The following is an 18,227-nucleotide window of genomic DNA, read 5'->3' as shown; positions in this document are numbered from 1 at the left end:
TATATATATATATATATATATATGTGTGTGTGTGTGTGTGATATATATATATATATATATATATATATATATATATATATATATATTTCTTTTTCATCATGGACTTGCAAACCATTAGTATAGACATTTATAGCCAGTAAAATAGAATATAAGAAAAACATTTTGAACTGTTTATGGTAGATAATATGTACAAGAAAAAATATTATAACTTGTTACACAAAGGTCACAAACATTAGGAATCCAAATATCTTGCACAATTTTAATCCTCCTCCAAGCATAAGGCCTACGTTTATGCTCAGCAACTAAGAAGAAATGAACACAGCAGGAGTCAAAAATGATAGAATGGAATGATTGAGGAAATGATCAGACAAACTTTTAAAGAGCCTTTCCTCAGTTTCTTCTAGGCTCTTACACCATTGTTCGGCCACCTCTGCATTTCCCAATACCATAATAATTATAATGGAATATTAAGGTCTTTCTCTATATATATACAAGTTACCCAGGAATAATTTAGCATAATTACATATTTTCATTGTTCAGTTTTCTCTAGTTGTGATCACAAGCAACTTAAGAAAGGGTTTAATATGCCATCTCATAATCATCATTGAAGGCAATAATAGCAGGAAATTAAACTGGGTGGAAACCTGGAGGCAGAAGGTAATATAGTGGCTACAAGGAGTGCTGCTTCCTGCTGGATCTTCATGGTCTGCTCAGTCTGTTTGCTTACAGCCCTCAGGACTACCATCTCAGTAATAGTACTGCCTACAATGGGCTTTGTCCTTCCACATTGATCACTAACTTAAAAAATGTCCTATACCCTTGTTTATAGCACAAAGAAATGGAAGTATATTCTTAAATGAGGCTTCCATGTACTAGATAATCTTGCTTGTGTTAAGTTGACATAAGTCTAGCTACCACATATATTAAATAAACTACTATTCACCATAATTTCTTTTTGAAAACAAATTTCCTACCCAGTGTACTAATGTAACCAGATACTATATGTCATATTTGTATTCAAATGATATTTCCTGGAAAACTGCTAGGAAGGTAAAATCCAAATGGATATTTTAGTGAACAGAACTCTTGTGATACTATTCAAATAGTTGCTATGATTAATTAGAAGAAAATTGTATCATTATAAATATGGAGAACATATATTATCCAAGAAAGACATCATGTATTCATTATTCTTCTTTACTTCATTAATTTTTATATAAGAGAAAATTGAGGAAAATATACTGAAAACAATCCTGATAATCTTGTGTTTTACAATGTCAATGTAAGGAATAGGAAAATAGTTCAGTTTTGTGTGTTTTCCTAGCTTGTGTAAGACTGTAAGTTCAATTACCACAACTAAAAAATAGTTGAGAAAGATTTCAAAGAAAAGTAAGGAAACCATTTATTTTGTTAACTTATCTTATTACTGATACCAAAGTTAAAATTTTTATGACATTATAAGGGAATAACATAAATGTAACTGTTGACATTCATATGAAATGACTAACTTATAGGATGTTGATCATATTATATATACTTAATATAGTTTATATTATCAGATTTCTTTAATGTAAAGACATAAATGTGAGTCTACTCTAACTGTGATACAACAAAAACTCTTAGATCTCTAGTTATTCAGCTTTTAAAAGATTAAACAGAAATATATAAGTCAATATTTTTCCTTCATATATGTGTTTGCATCATGTGTAGGTCTTGTGCCAGAGGAGGGTATAAGATCTCCAACAATTGGATTTAATGATAGTTATAAGCCACCATGTGGGTGCAGCATAATGTAGCTTTGCTTTAATTAATCTAACATGAAAATTATTTTGATATTAATATTAAAGTATTTGCCTTTTACATATCTACCTTCCATAAATGCATATGATTGAAGTAGAGTTCATTCACATATAGATAAGTAAATTTTTCCTACCAGTTATATTTATGAGCCATTGCATATTCATTCATTTAATTTCAGTTACATATGTTTCCTTTATTTTGAGCAGAATCTTTGATAATAAAATGGGTATTGGACCACTTCAAGTTAAAATTCTTCCTTGACCTCACACTTACTATGTATTCTAAGATTTCATGAGAATTAGAAATGTCAGTGTCATGTGAAAGTCTTTATTCTAATCCAATGCATCTTCTTCAGATGCTTATAAAATATGTTTACCAATTGCATTGTATAAAGTGCTTTTTATCTATATAAATCATCTTAAATTAGTTCATTAGTGGTTTAGTTATATGAACTAATGAATCAGCAGCTTTTGCTTAGTAAACAAAATTTACATACATGTTTATTAAATTTTCTTCCTTTACAGTTTCATACATGTGCACAATTCATTCACTTTCACCATACAGTATCTCTCTCTGTTCTGCCTTCTGTCAAAGTTCTCTGATCTTCATACTTAGCATTTATGTTTTGTTTTTTGAGTCTCTGTGTTTAACCCCAATGATCTATATGACCGTAGGTTTTGAACTATTCAATAGAGCCAAGAGCACCTAACTTTGGTAGATAAAGACAATTACTGCCTTTTCATCTGTAGTCATTGGTTTAGTAGTATAAGATGTGGTTTATGAGTTCTTCTTCTATACATAATTGAATAATTAAATACAGTCTTATGCAGACCCATTGTAGATAGTCATAACTATTATAACTTAAGCACAATAGCTTTATCACTCTCAAAATATAACTATATTTGCCCTTCCTCCTTATCTTTGTTTATTACTTTATGTTTGCCCCTTCTTCAGTTCCATGTTTTGCGCCTTAGAGACAGTGGTATTAACTTACTATTTAGGACTGAGTACTTAATACTCACTTATTCTCAATCATGTGAAACAATAAGTCTCCCTATTTAACAGTTTATTGGAAAAGGATATTTCTCTTAATAAATCTATATGCAGCATTTTTCTGTGAGTACATATATAAACATTTAAAAGGCCAGTTTAATTTCACATTTATTTAACTAAACAAATACTATACATTCCTCTCTAGTACCAAAGATATTGAAAACTATGAGTATTTGGTTGACTTATATTACCAAGTATAATTTTTACCCATGGAACATTCCTCAAGTTCAGTGAAACAGTGATTAGGTGCCACCATAATAGTTGTGCAATTGATGTAGCAGTGGATTGGTAATATCTGTCTTGCCTAGATATTTGGATGTTGTTTATAGAGTTCATAGCTAGAAAAGGACACTAATGGCTTTTACATTAATGCCTTCATAGCAATAGAAAGCAATAGTAATGAATGATTTTAAATAGTAAAGTGGAATATTCATTTTATGATATATTTGTGCTTTTGCATTTTTATTTTTTAATTCTTTGATTATAAATTAGTACTTATAAAATTAAATTGTCACAGTAACAATGAGGAGTTTATGTGGTGCAAACTGTATTGTCAATAAGTCAAAATAAGCAGGTTTGCTTTTAGAGTATGGCCCCAAGAGGCTGTTAAAGCTTCAGTACAAAAGTCTACATACATCCACCTATAGGTAAAATTAAGTAGACACTGCAGCTTTTTTGTTGTTATTTGTTTTGTTTTCTGTTTGTTTGGTTTTTTAAGAGTACATGAAGTTGGGGGATAAATATGTTTTGAAATTAAAGGAGAAACTTGGGAAGGCAGGAATGGGAGTAATTTTGATCAAAAAAATGTTAAATGCATGTTATCAAACAGTAAAAAATGTTTTTAAAAATAAGTTCAAATAACATCTATGAGTAAGTTAGATAAATTGTAAAATATCAATTTCCCATGAGAGTTTTCATTTGGAAAAGAAACCTAGTGAGAATTTTTTACACCTTATGTAAGTCTTGAACAGATAAAAACATAGATGTTGGATGGCTTTAATATTCTTTTATCAAATATTCATGTTTGAAAAGAAGTCCCTTTTGTTTCTTGTCATATGAATCTTGTTCATTAAGATATTATAAAAAAACCCATTTTTTGCTTTCCCAAGTATCCTCAGTGAGATGCCTGATCATTGTTTAGTTCTGAAGGCTTTTGAGGGTCACAATACTTTATTGAAACATTAAGAAAGATCCCTTTCAATGTGAACCTTTCACGGTGTCTAGATAATCATTGTGAAATGCATTGTTCTTCTGTGCTTATATAGATGACCTCTTTGAGCAGAATGATAACTTTATCCTTTTTCACATCATTATGTTTGTTGGGGGAAAATCCTGCTGTGCTACATCATAATAACATGTAATCTTCTTGCTCAGTTTAGCTGTGACTTAAGGAGATGGTTCATAGAAGCTGTTCTTGAAAGACTGATCTATAATTTTGCAGAATCATCCTAGTCTAAGAGCAGAGGGTTTAGAAGAGAGATACAACCATTAAAACCCATAAGTGAAGATTATTTTTTAAATTTTACAATCTGGTTCCAAACCATCTGGCATCTCTTATGTCATGTTTTGTTAAGCCTCTGAGCTGTCTCAATGTTAATTCACCACCTTTTGTAACACTACTTCTTCTATTACAGAATATAAATTTACACATACACACACACTCACAAAAACACACACACACAAACGGATAAACACAGAGGGACAAACACACACGTAGCATGCATAGGGGCATAGCCACATACACAGACACCAGACATAAAAGCATGTGTATAACACACATACATACACACACACACACACACACACAAACAGATAAACACAGAGGGACAAACACACACATGGCACACATAGGGGCATAGCCACATACACAGACACCAGACATAAAAGCATGTGTATAACACACATACATACACACACACACACACACACACAATGACTTGACGACTAACATATAAAAGTTTTAATGAAGTAACCCTAGATTGTTAACTTTGTATCTGATGACTTTGTTGAGTATATTTGAAGACAAGTTTAAAACAGCTGTTTGCTTTGGGTAGCACCTTTAGAATTCATCCAATCACTCCTTAATTTTTACCATATTTCTCTTGGACCTCTCAATATTCAGAAGAAAGATTTACATTTTTATTTTTGAACAATATATTAATTTTTTTGTGTCGTGTGTGCCTGAGTATATGTATGGGCATCATGTGCAGGCAGGACTCTGAAAGTCAGGAGAGTGCATTGGATTCCCTGAACTTGGAGTCACAAATGGTTGTGAGCTGTCCTGTGGGTATCTGAAAGTGAATCTAGGTTATCATTAAAACAAGCAGGTGCTTTAAATACTGATATATCTATAAAATACCATCTGCATTTTCTCAAGTAGATGTCCAGCTACTTCAGAAGAATTCAGTCATTCCTTGAAATAATTGGATAAGACAAATAAATCACACATCTTTATATTTTAAGACCTTGTCCTTGTAGCTTTCATAAAGTCAACTCACCTAGGTATATGCTCTCTTAAATTTAATTTTATATTAAATTGCTGTGCAATCATTTTGTTCATGTACCAAGCATGACTATCAATTTCAGTTCAGAAATCCATGCCTACTAACACAACTTACAAACAAGCAAAAAACAAAGCTTTCACTTCCGCTTAATTCAATAAGCATATGTAAATTACCATGTGGACAGAAAACATTTATATATTCTTAATTTTATTCTCTTCTTTCAAAAAAAGTCATGGCAAAAATTCAATTTCTGAGCTTATATTAGAATATATAATTCTAAATACCTTTAATAGAAGACAGTGAACTAAATAGTAAAAGACATCAAGGAATATTTTAAGAAAACTAGGAATTGATTCACAATTTGCAAGTGACAAAACTTTTCCTGAGGAGACACTGCATATATACTCACCCCAGAAAAAGAGCTCCTAACAGACCAAAAGATGGTCATTTCAAAGTCGAACATGGTGGACCCATGGATTTTATTGTGTTTTCTCACAGCAATGAGGATAAGGGTTATTTACAAGAGCAAAAATTACTCAAAGACCATTACATCATAAAAGACTATTCCAGCACAGGTGACTGCTCACCAAACCTGGGAACTTGGAACATACTTCACAGTCTCTAGGTATCTCAAGGTATTGGAAAGTGTTCTTTTCAAGATTCTTAGTTCATTTAAACCTCTTTCAAGCATCTTAGCTGATTTTTCCTTCTTTCTTCCAGTTGGTCTGTTCTGAGTCTTCATCACAGTTTATTTTGTCTAAGAGTAACACTTAGCACTCTTGCTTCTTGGGAAGCTTCTTTGGGAAGGAGGGGCATAATGAATGTGATTAGTTTCAGAGACTTTCTGATGCTATTTTGAGTTGTTTGTCTTCTGTCTTAAGGAACTTGCAATCTTATAGGAATATGCTATATAAAAGATTTTTGTGTATGTGTTTTTTACTTTTAGGAAACGTCTACAGTATATTCTCTACCATTGAAAATCATGAATTGAAATTTATAATAAAAATTTAAATAATTTACTAAACTAAATTTTTAATAGAAATCATTCAAGTATAAATTATTTGTATAAAAGTGAGTATCAATTGTGTCTCATATATTTGTAACCATTGCCATATTTATGAATATAATGTTCAAGATAAAGTTAAAAACTTAAGAGAATAAAGAAATGGCACTTTTAGGTCATAGATAACAGCTTCTGAAACTTTTCTGAGAAAATAAATAATCTGAATACAAGAGATATTTTCCCAATTATCACAGAGCTAAGAAATTTCTGTGAATGGAAGTTGAGCCTAAAATTAACTTCTTGATTGTGGTATAGAGGGTGTAAGAAGAGGGCTAGTTAGTGGAATTTTGAATATTTATGTTAAATACATTCTTAACCAATTTCTCTACAAAAAAATCTATTTCTATTGTAGTGATGATACCATGACCAAGTCTACTTATATAAGGAGTTTATATTCGTTTTATGGTTTCAAAGACTTAGAATTCCTGTTACAGTAACAGTAGTTGCAGGCAGCAGGTACCCTGAGCAGCAGTTCAGAGTTTGATCACCAGCAAGAAAGTGGGAACATAATACATATGGCAGTATTTCTGAAATCTCAAATCCTGCCCCCATTGATATACTTCTATTAAGATTATGCCTTCTATTCCTTCTCAAACAATTTCCAACTTGGGAACAAGTATTCAAGTGCATGAGACTTATGGGGGAATGCATCTCATTTAAACCAATACAAGTTAATTCTAGACACATTTTCAAGCTCAAAATTTCAAGATTCTGAAAGGAGAGATTATAAACGTAATCATATTTTCTTTCACATTTATCTGTTTATTCAGGTGAACAAATATCACTCCTGAAACAATGATTCATGATTAAGAAATCTAATTCAGTTTTACAAAACATCAGATTCTTTTCCAATATTTAAACTAAGAACTGTGATGTCTAATTCAGGAGTAATAATAATTTTTGATATTTTCCTATCCTTCTATTTGAAAATTTATGTTAGTTATTAACAATAATGGCAAGAACACTTTTCAAAATGTTCTAAGATCAATGGTAAGAACCATTGTTGGCTTTTTTGGCTCTGAATGCTATCTTCAAGTGAACTGGATTAAAATGAGCCTAAAGATACAAAGACTGTGATTATTTTAAACCATTTTACTCATTTCTTGACAGTTTGACATTCAATTCCATAAAAGGGCAGGTACAGATTGTTCAGTACATTGTACATATAAAGAATAAGAAATTCATATTTGCATTTCTTTTTCAGGTGTCAATGATCAACCATATTCAGTTTTCATAAGGCAGTCAAACAATCTTTTTAAGTACTATAGACTGCAACAATTGTAATTTGTCTTATCTGCATTAAAGTTAACCTGTAATGTTTTATATTTTGAAGTCATTCTGTGGCATGCTTTCTTCAGTCTTATAACTGGGAGTCTTGGTTTGACAGGATAGAGTAGCAAGTAACACTTTCAAGCATGTGTGTCTTGAGTTTTTCATTTGTATGGATGTACAAATTTTTAAATAAACTTTTTGTATAATTAAATAATAGATTGTATTATAAGACAGTTACTAAAGTTAACTGGGCAAGGTATATTTGTATACTTTGTTTCTTAATATGCTATCATTATTTAATTCAATAGATATTTTAATTTAGTGTTATGTATTAAACAGGAAGCTGCTCAGACATATAGTTATCTACTCAAAATAGATTGTATTTAAATTAGAGTCTTTAAATATGCATATAAAACCTCAAAGATATTATATATACATATATATATATATATATATACACATATATATATTACATATGTGTATATATATGTACATATATATACATGTATATATAGTGACTTATGAGCTTAAGTCTACTCAGGCATATGAAAATGTTTTAAGTTTGCTTCCTGTATAGTTTCTTGGCTAATTTGCATATCTATCTAAATTTCATCCATAGTTATGTATACATTTTCCTACCATTCTGGTACATCTCTGGCATTTAAATAATTTTGAATATAATGTATTTTCCTAATTTTAAATATATGGCCTTCTCTGAAAACCATAAAAAGAAACAAAACATCCTTCCCATCCTCTGCTTCTAAAATCTACCATCCTTTTTTGTTTAGTGTATTTACTTACACAATTTCCTTTCCTGCTTTGTAGTTGAGGGTTTGGCAGAATTTTTCTGAAAGGGAGTGAGCATACTTATATGATCAAAGAGAAAATGAATTTTCACCAAAATTGGATAAGGGAACAGGCAATGTTAATAAAGAACAACTTCATCACAATACAGGAGATGTATGAACTTTTTACCTCAGATCTATAATGCCTTCATTCATAGATAAATAGAAATAAAGTTCAATATCAATGCGTATTAATGATTTTAGTTCCTTTGTATGGTATATGAAAAACATATTAGGTTATATTCTTTAGTTTTCTCCTTAGCATATAATTTTGTTGAATATTAATTCTTTCCCATTGCAGGTTAGATAAATTTTGTCACTTACATATTTGTCATGACTCACTCAAAAATTCTGTATGGATAGATATTTTGATTCCTGCTTTAAATTTTGGATAGCACTGAGTCTATACATAAATTTTATAAGATTTGTGATAAAAAAATACTTTACTTATAAAAATGTCTTTCCTGAGGTTTATGTTTCACATACAAAAACTGTTTTATCTAGTACTTGTAGTTTGATTTCTTAGGAATGTCAAGTCTATAGTGAAAGTTATTTTGCAGTATGAGTCATTGTTTGGTAATAATGAGAGTTTTCCTTCTCATTCAGTAAAATTTTAATCTCAGCATCAAGTTCAAAATATCTACATAAATCATTGTTATTGGTAAAGTATCCAAATATTTGTTAGTATTGTGAGTCAGACTATGCAGCCTGAAATTTTGACAAAAATTTACAAACTCATAGGGATTCAGTTAAACAAAGTGGTGATTGATACAGCAACTAACTATACTTTGAATACTAAATATTTTAACAATATTTTGATTAAATGAACCAGTTTATGTCCCACATATATTTTCTCATTATCAGTCAAAACAGTAAATAATTTCAACATCTTTAAAAATAAGCTAGATTCTTTTTGTTCATGGGAGTAATTCAAAGAGGCAAATATTAAATCATTTCAAATCTAGTGTTGATTTTTCATATAATGAATAAATGTTTAATGTTGGTAACAACTGTTAAGTGATGGGGAGACAAAGAACCCTGTTCCAGGTCTTTTCTTATTTTCTAAATTCCTCATTGTTATTTGATGTCTTAATATCAGTAACTTTTTGTGTAACTCTACTTACTATAAAGCTAATACCAAATTTAGGTTTTCTGAATACAATTTAACAATTTCTGCAATCAGGATTTAATTTAATGACCATTGATAAATGGATTTTTACTATATTAAAGATTAAGTTTTTCAAAATTTATTTCCTCATAGCCTCATTTTATTATTGGACTGTCTATAACCTTCCCAACCTGAATAATGACACAGAGACTTAATACTATTTATATAAGAGTAGGCTTTGTATCTTAGGATTATTCCCAACTAGCTCATATAACTTAATTAACCCCATTTTATACTAGTCCATATTTATCATGTTGCCCATTTACCTCTCACTGTGTCTGGTATATCTGACTTTCTCTGTTTCTTCTCAATCACACATTTTCTACCTCTGCCAGGATGTTCTTCCTCAACTATAGGCTGTTATATATTTATTAAACCAATCAAAAAGATAGATAAGTGTGTTTACCAAATATGATGAAGGTGCTGAATAACAATATCAAAGTCCAACAGTAAGTACTCAGCTCTCTGCTGGTACAGAAATAAACGTTTAATAATAAAAACAAACATTACACAGCACACAAGAAGATTATGCCATCATCATTTTATTTGCTTCATGAGAAAAATCTGCTATAGTGTTTTTCAATTTGAATTTTGATTCCCATAGCTGCTGTGTTGCAGTGAGTTGAAACATAGTGACTATTGTATAGTAATACTAACACTGTCAGTTTTATGTGACCGTAATAGTATCACTTCATAATACATGAGTTGACCTTTAATTGATAATAAAGTCATTATGACCCAATTTCATCAATAATCTCAAAATCCTCATTTGCTTTTTTTTCTTTTCTTTTTTTATTATGATAAATGCGCCCTGGTAACAACACACACACACACACACACACACCCACACACACACACACACACACAGACACTCACACACCACATGAAACCCTGATGAGTATTAATTAGCAACATCATTATAATTCATAATGCATTATCCAGCATCACAAAATAATTAGAACATAATATAAGGTTTGTGACAAAGATTTTCAGCTACACTAATTTCATATGAAAACAGCCATCAGACATCTCTTTATATTATTTTTATATTTTAAAAATTGGTCTTTTCATTAATGAGACCATTTCCTTCCCCAACATTTTAACACATTACTTAAAATCATATACAATGAAAACACATATCATGTGCTTTTAATGTTTAAAGGATAGAGAATCTACTCTATAATATAAGTAATCAGCTTGAAGAAGTTAATGAAGAGTCAGCGCCCCTATTCTCTGGGCTTGGGGACTGAGGTGGTTAATATTAGGCTGTCTTTCTAGGGAAAAGTAGTGGTTTTGTCGGAAGAGGGAGGAATAGCTAGGATTTATTGCATAGTCATAGCCTATTGGTAGAAATCTGTGTAATTGGTATTAACCTGAAGTTATAATTTCTTAAAAGGTACAAAATTCACTTTGATTTCAAGTTTAAGATTTTCATTGATATGAGTTTCTTATTGATATAAAAGTGAGATTAATATTGTTACTCTCATAGGCATTGTGCCTATATAACACATTTAGGAATACAAGGCTTAGACCCAGTCCTTCTTTAACTCTTTAAATTGATTCAAGATGGTTAGCCTGTGAGTTAAGGGCCTATAGCAAATTCATAGCTCTGAGTTTATGGTTAGGGTGTTTTCTGTATTTTATTTAGAAATAGCTAAGAGGAGTTAACAGACATTAGTCCAGATTGCCTTACATGGATAGTTGGTTTTCAAAACATCAGAAGACGTTACAAACATTTCTGTATTAATGTTCATTTTGATTAGAGACCTGTCTGCTCCTGATAGTTTCCTGTCTTGAATTCTAAGAAGAAATTGAGCATGTTTGTAGTTACCCGAGGTGTAGTGAGACAGCCACTAGGCAAGAATTGCCTCTTTCCATCTATAGACAAAGTACTGTCCAGAAAAGGACACACTTGTGGAATAGTCGACTGATTATATCTGCCAAGACAGAGTAATCAGCCCTTAATAATTCTGTATCACTAGGTCTGTCAGATGATCCTGGGCCAGAAGGCTGAAGATCGGATGCTCCAACGTTTTGTAGAATAGGGACTGTCCAAGTGTTCAGCAGTCTCTATAAATTGGCTAATTTTAGAAGCTATGCTTTGTGCTTCCCATAATTTCAGTTAATTCAGCCATTCTGGATTTCTGACGGGGTTGAAGACTTATAGTCTCATAGTCAATCCTGACTATTTACTTTTAGAGAAAAGATTTGCGAGGATGGTTTTCAGCTGACATTCATTCTAAAGCCAAGAAAAAAGCCAGGTTCAGAACTAAGTTTTTTAGTTAGGAGAGGTGACAGAGGTTCTGGTTAGTCAACAAAATTTTGAACTGGGTATTAGGTCTATCTTGTACCTTACTGATACAAATTTGTATAGTTATACACTAATTGTATTTTGAGAGAAATGTTTTATTTTAACAGGAAGTGAGACATGTAGGAGGAGCTAAGGTAGGTGGAGTAAGGAGAGGAAGAGGAGGAGTAAGGAGAGGAGGAGGAGAATGAGCGGAGACGCTAAGAGATGAGGGGGGAACATGGAGGCAGATGTTCATTTGTCTCCGCCAGTCAAAGATAGTTGGTATATCTAGGTTGGGTATTGGGTTACACTTGACTGTATGGACATCTTCTTATTGAGCATTACCAAACCTATAAAGCCTTTGATTAACATTTTTTTTTAAAAAAGTTACTAATTTAAAAAAAAAGAAGATGAGGAGGGAAGGTAATGGAATACATGTGACTGGAAATCAGATGAGGAAACTAGCTAGAGGAAGAAAGGGAAGGGGCAGAGGGAAACAAATCAGAACTCTAATGACACATGTATGGGGATGTTGTAATAAAACCCAGTACTTTGCATGTTAACTTAAAATACTAATAAAGAAAAAAAGGACGAAGAAGGAGAGAGAATAGGATAGGGGCTTTCTGGAGGAGGGATGGGGGAAAGGGATGACATCTGAAATGTAAATAAAGAAAATATAAAAAAATACATAAATGGATTACAGAAATTTCATCTTTTCTAGATGTTGATCACTGTTCAGGCATGGTATATTAGTGTTTGTTCATTAGTTCATAAATTCTTTTGGCATTTATTATATACTTTATGCCTTTATATGACACATGGCATATATGCAGGGTCATACCTCACCCAGGGCAAATTTTAATTTTAGATAATGGTGCAATCAGTAAATATAGCTCTTCAAGTCACTGATTTATAAAAATATTAGATTGAAATTCTCTCTGTCTAAAACTTTGACTTATCTACCATTAAGTTGTTCTTTACACATTTGTTCATATATAACAAACAGCTTCATTATACTTGAATATACGCAATATGAGAAATAAAAATATTTTCTGTTTCACACTTTATTTTTAGGACCTGGTAGTGTCAGCATGTTTTAACCTACAAATAACTCATTTGTTGCATAAATATAGTTTATTATGAAAGATAATTTTCTCATCTCTTTGTGTAAAATGTCTGTGTGAATATACTGTGTGTATGTAAGTATGTATGAATTTTGATGAACAAGCATCTTATAATATCCCTTTTGTCCTTTTACAAAGCCAATGAAGGATGTGGTTCGATCTCACACACCCATGAAAGATGCAAACACTGTGGAAATCTGGACTCATCCGCATCCACAGGTATGAAACAACATTTCCTTTCAATTCTTTTGTAGTAAAGTTAAAATATTCTCTCCAAAGCTACAATGTTTGGGTCTATTAAAACAAATTAACAATATACCAGTTAACAGAATTGAATGAAATATAAAACTGCTAATGTATAATATGCAATGCATATAAAATTAGAATGATAAAATGGTTAAAGTTTAAGGTCTATTCATGGAGAAGAAAGAAATGGGGTTGTTTATTTAATTTCAGAATAGACACAAATTTTGAAGTGAATTTTAGAAAAACTGAATTGGCAACAAAACCAAAAAACAAACATTGAAAAATATTCCTCTAACCTCTGGGGTAGATAATGTAATGGATGGGACAATAGCTGAAAAAAACTGCTCTAAGAGAAGAGGTGCTGTTACAAAGCTTAAAGTTCCTAAAGCAGCACTGCTTGGAAGAAGAGTGGATGTATTGAGTATAAATTAGTAGAGACATGTAAATCTCCTTTTCAAATTTATAGTCTTTTCTAGTCAATACAATAGCAGGGAAAAATACTCAGATTATTGTATTTCTTTGAAAAAAATTTCAGAGTTTGCAAGAAAGAAATAGACAATTATAGCAGATGTCATGACCCTAAGTCTACCCCAATTTTTTCTTTCATTCAACGTACTGTTTGAAAACCTTAATGGAGAGTGATAGATTTGTTGAGCCTCAGAATCTTCAAAGATTTTATAATAATATAAGGAAATAGTGTCTCTCAATATGTGCTCTGTCAATCTTCTTCAGGCACATTGATGCATTACTTCTTTTCAGTGAGATTTGATAAAAATAATCATTTGCTGAATCAATTACAATAGATTGTTTAATAGTTGTTTATTAAAAGACTGTTAGATTTATAACTAAGTTTTATTTCTGAGGTAATAGATTTAAAAATGAGTTTTTTTTTTATTTTAAAATACAATTACACATTAAGGTAGGTTTAGCAAAAACAGCATCATAGACACTTGAGATTGACTTTTTAAATCAAGTGTGATTTATTTTCAAAGTGGATTTTCTCATTTTCTTCAGGACTAATTAAATATGACAAGGAAATACATTCAAGATTTTTTTAAGGGAACATCCAAAATCTAGGATACAGAAAACACAGTATAATTTATTGTTGATAATATAATGGTCTTTTCTGGAGAAAAAAAAATATTGGAAAATTTTTGCCTATCATAGATCAAGTCGTGGCATCAATTCATAATAGTACACACAAAATACTAAGAGTCAAGAATCTAATCAAGACGCTAAATAAATCATCCATTGTCTTCTATTTAGTTATTTATTTAGTTATTTCAAATGTTTTAAAAATTTGTTACAGTGGAAATAAATTCTTAAAATGTATACACAAAATAAGAATTTATGACATTAGATAAAAATCATATTTATTTATTTTTATAAACTTTTGAAATCCATGTTTTGCTTAAGAATAGCATCCTACAGTATTTAATATAGTTAAAATGTATTCTTGGGAAGGGTTTCAGAATTATTTTGTGCACTGTGGGAAGAAATGATTAATCTCCTAAAATATATTTCAAAACAAGCAACTGTTCAAATTTCCACAAAATTCAAATTATTTGGGTCTACATTTGGTTTATTAAATTTCAGTTTCTAGCTATCAAATTTTATAGTTCTTCTGATTCAGATACTGTAAAATTGCTGTAGATTGTGACCATAATATCCACTCTATATTCATGTCCAACAGAAGTTATAAAATTATACTATAAGATTATTGATTATTTAAACATGCAACCACCAATCTTCAGAATAGAAACATTGAGAAAAAGTTTACCTTATTCATCATTTAAATGTTTAAATTTGCTTGAGACTTATACCAGCATGGGCATTCTGGCACTGATATAAGTAAGAGCTCTTAAACATGTGCTATTGTGTCACAAGATTTAATCTTACAAGAGAACACATTATTAAGGTTTTTCACAGTTAAAAGTTAGAATTAGATATTTTCCCTCTACAAATAAGAGAAGTCACTAAGAAGCATTTTATAAAGCCAGGTAGTTACAAATAACTGTATTCGACTAAAAAGTGAGTACCTTAAATATTTTTATTTTTTTTAACAAATGGACAATACCAACAGAAGAAAGTAAGTAATTTGACACTATGTCTGGTTTTTACTTGTGTCTAATTATCTGCCAATCTCCATTGTTATGGTGCTTGAGTATTTAATTAATTTAAAGTTCCAGGAATAACTGTATAATTTTAAATGAGATATAACATAGAATGGTAAGTTATATCCTATCTGTAGCATTATAATGAATAGAGAACAGGGGTAGAAGTTTGAGGTTTGTTTTGTTTTTCATTTGTTTTAAGAAACATTAGTTATTTGCTAATTTCAAACATGTGTTGATCATATTAATACTTAAGAACTCTGTCAAGGTCTACTCCCTTCCTGACTCAATCAATTTTGTGTTTTTGCTCCCCATTCACTGGAGAGTAGTCTACTTATTAGGGGCCATAACACTAGAGAAAATCTGATTCACCATCACCAGCAGATAGGATTTCATGTCCACTTCCCTATCCATTTTGTCTGGCCAGGATTACACAGATCTTGTGTATACTGTCACAACAGCTGTGAGTTCAAACGTGCCCTTTATACATGCAAATATACACAGACATATACACACTCAAAAATTCATCCACCGACACTGTGGCCAGACTTGACAATCAGTCACAATGAACTCTACAAGGATTCAAGCATGCTTACGTACATGCGCATATACCTATGAACAAACATATAGACAAAGACATACATATTTGTTTATATGTATGTATGTATGTATGTATGTATGTACGTATGTATGTGGCACAACTCCCCAAGCCAAATCATTCAACCAACAACTTTATTTCTTTTCTCTAGTCGTTTATAACTTCTTAGACAAAAAGATCTTTAGAAAATTACCTCAGAGATAAAATGTTACAAAGAACGAGTGTTACACAAAGATGTTGATATTAATTTCAAAGTAGTGTTTCATTCTATTATACTCATTATAAGTTTAAAGCAACAGTTTATTTTACACTGCTTTACCTTATTAAAGTCCATACCTATGACTTTATCCTTGAACCTAATTGTTTTTCCTTAAACACAAAATTGTCCCAAGTCTAAGTTCTTTTTAGTGTAACTATGAAAGCTCAGTATATTCATTATTATGCACCTTTTACTTACTATTATGAGGAGTATACAACTCTCTAGCAATTTTGCTGCCTCTAAAACCTTTCTTCCTAAAATTATTCTATAGAATCATTATCTATTTGTCTATAGAGCATCACTATAACATAGTACATTTTAAGTCTGCAAAAATTGGCTCAAAAGGATGGATCAATACCTAGAGATTACTATATATTTAATGATAACAAGAAACGAATATTAATAGCAGGAATCTTTCCTCAGATATAATAACCTCAGCATTCTCTAGAGAAGCAAATCCATCATAGATTGACAGTCTGTGGCAGATCCATTTCAGGAACATTGCATGCTAGCTTTTAGCCTCTCTTAGATGACTCTTGGCAATTATGAGATTTATTCCACAGGAAAGGAAGCTTCCAGCTCAGTTCCAGCTCCATTCTTCAAAGTCTTATGTTAGAAGATTGTGTGTTTTCATTAATAGAATCTTGTTTTTATGTTATGAGATGCAACTAAGAACAATGACAGTAGCTCATTATTTGAATATCCTGAATCCACTGACCCAGTCTTTAAAGGATTTATGTGTGACATTGAGATCTTTATTAAATTGTCCATTAATCCTTTTATTATTATTATTTTATTTATTTACATTTCATACGTTATCCCTCTGCCTGGTCCCCCCTTCCTGAGTTATCTACCTACACCCCTCCCGCCTCCTAGATGTTGTTCCCCTACCTGACCACCCACCTCCACCCCACCCCCATTGTAGTCTTTTTCCCTGGGCTATCAAATTTCCACAAGATTAAGTTCATCCTCTCCCACTGAGGCCTGACAAGGCAGTCCTCTGCTACACATGAGCCCAGGGCCATGGACCAGCTCATATATACTTGTTTTTTTGGCTAGGTCTCTAGGAACTTTGAGGAGTTCTGTTAGTTGATAATGTTGTTTTACCTGGTTTTACATATGGGGTTGCAATCCCTCTCAGCTTCTTCCATTTTTCCCCTAACTCTTATATAGGGGTTGCTGACTTCAATCTAATGGTTGGTTTTAAGTATCTGGATTTGTCTCAGTTAGCTGTTAGTACAGCCTCTAACAGGACAGACATACCAAGCTCTTGTCTGAACACACAATATGGTCTCAGTAATAGTGTCAGCATTTGTTGTGTTGCATGGGATCCCAAATTGGGCTGCTCACTGGGTGATGTTTCGTTCACTTGCTGCTCCAGTTTTGTCCCTGCATTTCCTTCACACAGGAAAAATTCTGAATTAAAATATTTGAATATGGGTGGGTGACCCCTGCCTCAATTAGGGGACATGGTTATCTATTGGAGGTGGCTCTTCAGGTTCTATCTCCCCACTGTTGTGCACTTCACTGAATGTCATCCCCACTGAGTCCTGACAGCTTCTCATATCCCAGGTCTTTGGGACTTTCTAGAGGTTCTCCCCAATCACTCACCCCACACTACTGCATATTTCAATTTATTCCCCTGTTTCTCTGGGATTCTCTCCTGCTTCTCCTCATACCTGATCCTATTTACACTTTTCCTCTCCCTATCCCCTCTGTCACACGGATTTCTTTCTGCCCCTCAGGATTTTTGTGTCCTTGATTCTTTAGGTAAGCATTGTCAACATATATGCAGACATAGACATAAATACACAGGCAGACAGACAGACAGAAACATACACAGACAGGGAGAGAGAGAGAGAGAGAGAGAGAGAGAGAGAGAGAGAGAGAG

General features: G+C 31.9%; 1 protein-coding gene across 6 annotated transcripts in view; it reads left to right on the top strand.

Annotated features, from left to right (window-relative positions):
- The window catches only part of Pcdh11x (protocadherin 11 X-linked), a 545,209-nt gene that overhangs the window by 249,015 nt on the left and 277,967 nt on the right, over positions 1–18,227 (top strand). For 4 of the 6 annotated variants that reach the window (XM_028778938.1, XM_028778795.1, XM_028778731.1 and 1 more), the window contains one exon: positions 13,258–13,338. The exons of the other annotated variants lie outside the window; for them this stretch is intronic. In XM_028778938.1, coding sequence (XP_028634771.1) covers positions 13,258–13,338 — 81 coding nt within the window. The remainder of the gene's footprint in view (positions 1–13,257; positions 13,339–18,227) is intronic. 6 annotated transcript variants of the gene reach the window in all.

The sequence above is a fragment of the Grammomys surdaster genome, unplaced genomic scaffold (assembly GCF_004785775.1).
Source record: "Grammomys surdaster isolate TR1022 unplaced genomic scaffold, NIH_TR_1.0 61, whole genome shotgun sequence".
NCBI lineage: Eukaryota > Metazoa > Chordata > Mammalia > Rodentia > Muridae > Grammomys > Grammomys surdaster.
The sequence above is the reverse complement of the archived record's forward strand: the minus strand, read 5'-3'. Positions and strand labels throughout refer to the sequence as shown.